General features: G+C 57.7%; 1 protein-coding gene across 1 annotated transcript in view; it reads left to right on the forward strand.

The window, feature by feature from the left end:
* The window catches only part of TSPEAR (thrombospondin-type laminin G domain and EAR repeats), a 216,983-nt gene that overhangs the window by 179,751 nt on the left and 34,092 nt on the right, over positions 1–3,140 (forward strand). The window contains exons 4-5 of the mRNA XM_012002511.1: positions 4–233; positions 3,011–3,101. Of these exons, the coding sequence (XP_011857901.1) occupies positions 4–233; positions 3,011–3,101 (321 nt within the window). The remainder of the gene's footprint in view (positions 1–3; positions 234–3,010; positions 3,102–3,140) is intronic.

A 3,140-nucleotide genomic window follows, 5' to 3' on the forward strand; every position in this document is an offset into this window, starting at 1 on the left:
GAGTACCTGCTGACGGTGGTGGCGGAGGAGAGCGACCTGCTGCTGCTGGGCCTGCGGTTCTCGCCTGCCCAGCTGCACTTCCTGTTCCTTCGCGAGGACACGGCCGGCGCCTGGCAGACCCGAGTGTCCTTCCGCAGCCCGGCCCTGGTGGACAGTCGCTGGCACACGCTGGTCCTGGCTGTGTCTGCAGGCATCTTCTCCCTCACCACGGACTGCGGCCTCCCGGTGGACATGTAGGTACCCACCCGGGGAGGGTGCACCTGTGGCCCAAAGAGTCCTGCCAGGCCGGGCGTCCTTCAGCCATGCTCACCGGGCAATGCCTGCAGGAGCCGACCAGGGCCAGGAGTCACGGGGCGGAGGGGCAGGAGCCATCCACGGGGCAGGAGCCATCCACGGGGCAGGAGCCGCCCACGGGGCAGGAGCCATCCACGGGGCAGGAGCCGCCCAGGGAGCAGGAGCCTTTCATGAGGCAGGGGCTGACCATGGGAGGTCAGGTCACGCTCCCTGCCAACCTCTGAAGGGCTGCATGGGGCGAGGCAGGCTCACCATCTGTGGGCAGAGTGGGCATTGGTGAGAGCAGGTGGTGAGTGATGCCCTGGATTCGGGCTGGAAGGGGAATCCAGGGAGAGTTTATGAAGCACACTGCTGTCAAAACCCAGATTTTAATGTTTCTCCATGTCTTAAACACAAAACCCGCTGCACATCAGACTCAGTGGCTTAGAACCAGGTAAGGACGATCACACCAAGCACACTCCTTTTCCAGAAGTAGCTCAGGGGACTTGGCAGGGGACCAGCACTGTGGGGAGGGCGTTAACATCACAACAGGCAACAGCAGGAAGTCAGAGTCACTCCTTCCCCAACCCCAGGCTGGAGACCCAGGCCTGGCTTCGACTCCACATGGCAGGTTCCTCGCGGACGAGGGAGCAAATATTGACAAAAACTCCAAATGAGTACAAGATTATCCTTTGAAGCCTTGGACACAATGGGGGCTTTTGGAAGCCGAGTTTGTTTCTCGTTTTTGACGTCACCTGGTTTCTGTGGCCTGACAGTAGGTCCCCTGGACAGGAGCCCTCAGTCCCCATAGCTCAGCCAGTTGGTTACCAATGTCAGGATCTACCACTGTGGAGTAGGACTGCGCTTCTGTCTTTTTAATTGCAAATGATCCAGTTTATATTAAATCTATTAAATAGTAAAGTATTATTTCAAATATTACTTTTTTTTTTTTTTTTTTTTTTGACATGGAGTCTCGCTCTGTCGCCCAGGCTGGAGTGCGGTGGCCGGATCTCAGCTCACTGCAAGCTCTGCCTCCTGGGTTTACGCCATTCTCCTGCCTCAGCCTCCCGAGTAGCTGGGACTACAGGTGCCCGCCACCTCGCCTGGCTAGTTTTTTGCTTTTTTTTTAGTAGAGACGGGGTTTCACTGGGTTAGCCAGGATGGTCTCGATCTCCTGTCCTTGTGATCCGCCCGTCTCGGCCTCCCAAAGTGCTGGGATTACAGGCTTGAGCCACCGCGCCCAGCCTTCAAATATTACTTTCAAAGGTAGGATCTTCTGTTTTGTTACGAAACTTATAAGTATTTTTATTATGCAGTTAGTTTAAACACACTTTTATCATAGCCTCTCTCCCACACTACCCCAAACTCATTCGGGCCCTCAGGAGGGTGATGAGTTCTCAGGTCCCGAGAGCTGAGAGTCTCCCAGGGAGGTGCCATGCGGGCGGAAGACAACCTGGCCTGGCAGCGGCTTCCCACCCTGTAAAGAAAGGCCTTCTGGCTGGACATCAACGCCGCCTGACTCTGGCTTTACCACAGCAGCTAGGAATGACGCGGCAGCAGCACCTGAGGCCTGCACAAACATTCACCTGCCTCCTCAGGAGAAAGGAAGAAATTAGGGTGGAAAGCATAATGATTAGGAATGTTCCCCAAATATTTTAAAAGTGGACTTCCTGGGGGAGATGGTGGGACATGAGGAGTCACAGGCCTGGAGCCGATTGTGGCCACGGAAGAACTTAAGCCCTTGGCAGGTTGCCATGGAGGGTACAGGCCAGGGCTTCAGGGGCCAGAAGCCTGGACCCTAGCAGAGGCCAAGCTGTGTGCAGAGGACGGGGCCTTCTGGGACAGCAGGGCAGGAGCTGAGCTCACCACGGCCAGCTGCAGCCAGATGGCAAAGACTGGAAGGAGCAGACGTTTTACAAGAGACAGTGGCAGCGTGGGCGGGGGAGGCAAGCCCGAAGGCACCCCTGCTCCTCTGCCCAGGAGCTCTAGCCACGCCGTCCCCCAGTGGCCACCCACCTTGCTCCATCTCCAGTGTTCAGCCTCCACCCACTCATCAAGACCGCCTGCTCCTGACACCCTCGTGGGTCACCAGCCTCCTCCTGCCCTGAAGCCATGTGTCCCAGCACCCCAGGCTGGGTGATGGTGCAGGAGCTCAGTGGAGGGAGGGTGAGTGGGCCGGAGGACCCTGTACAGGTTGAAGCCATGGCACATTCACCGTGAGATGGAGAAGAACCACTAAGCATGTCACCACACACTTCTGCAGAAGGTCCTGGCCCTGGGGTGAAGTGCCCCCCAGAATTCATGTCCACGCAGCACCCATGAATGTGACCTTACCTGGAAACAGGGTCTTTGCAGTCATCAAGTCAAGCTGAGGTCACCCTGGAGTGAGGTGGGCCCTGCTTCAGTGCGACTAGGATCCTTACCAGCAGACAGACAACCGGAGAGGTGGACACTGGAGTGACATGGCCACAGGTCACGGGGAGCACCTGGAGCCACCAGAAGCTGATGAGTCGAGGAAGCGTCCTCCTCTGGAGCCTTTGGAGAAACCCTGTCCCAGCTTCATCCAGGCTACTGGCCTCCAGAGCTGTGCAGGCGATCGGCCCTGTGTGCCGTCCTTTGTGTGGCAGCCACGGCCCGGTGCACGCTGCTTAGTGAGGGGCTCGTTCCCACTCCTTCTGTGGGTAAACTGGTGCGACCGCTCTCCTGTGGCCCTAACGCTGTCCTCTGATATTTTCAGAATGGCTGATGTGCCCTTCCCAGCCACCCTGTCGGTGAGAGGAGCTCGATTCTTCGTCGGCAGCCGGAGGAGAGCCAAAGGCCTGTTCACAGTGAGTATAGAGGGGCTGCCCTCCCAACACCCATGCCGC

Source organism: Mandrillus leucophaeus, unplaced genomic scaffold, assembly GCF_000951045.1.
Source record: "Mandrillus leucophaeus isolate KB7577 unplaced genomic scaffold, Mleu.le_1.0 Scaffold69, whole genome shotgun sequence".
NCBI classification, from domain to species: Eukaryota; Metazoa; Chordata; class Mammalia; order Primates; family Cercopithecidae; genus Mandrillus; species Mandrillus leucophaeus.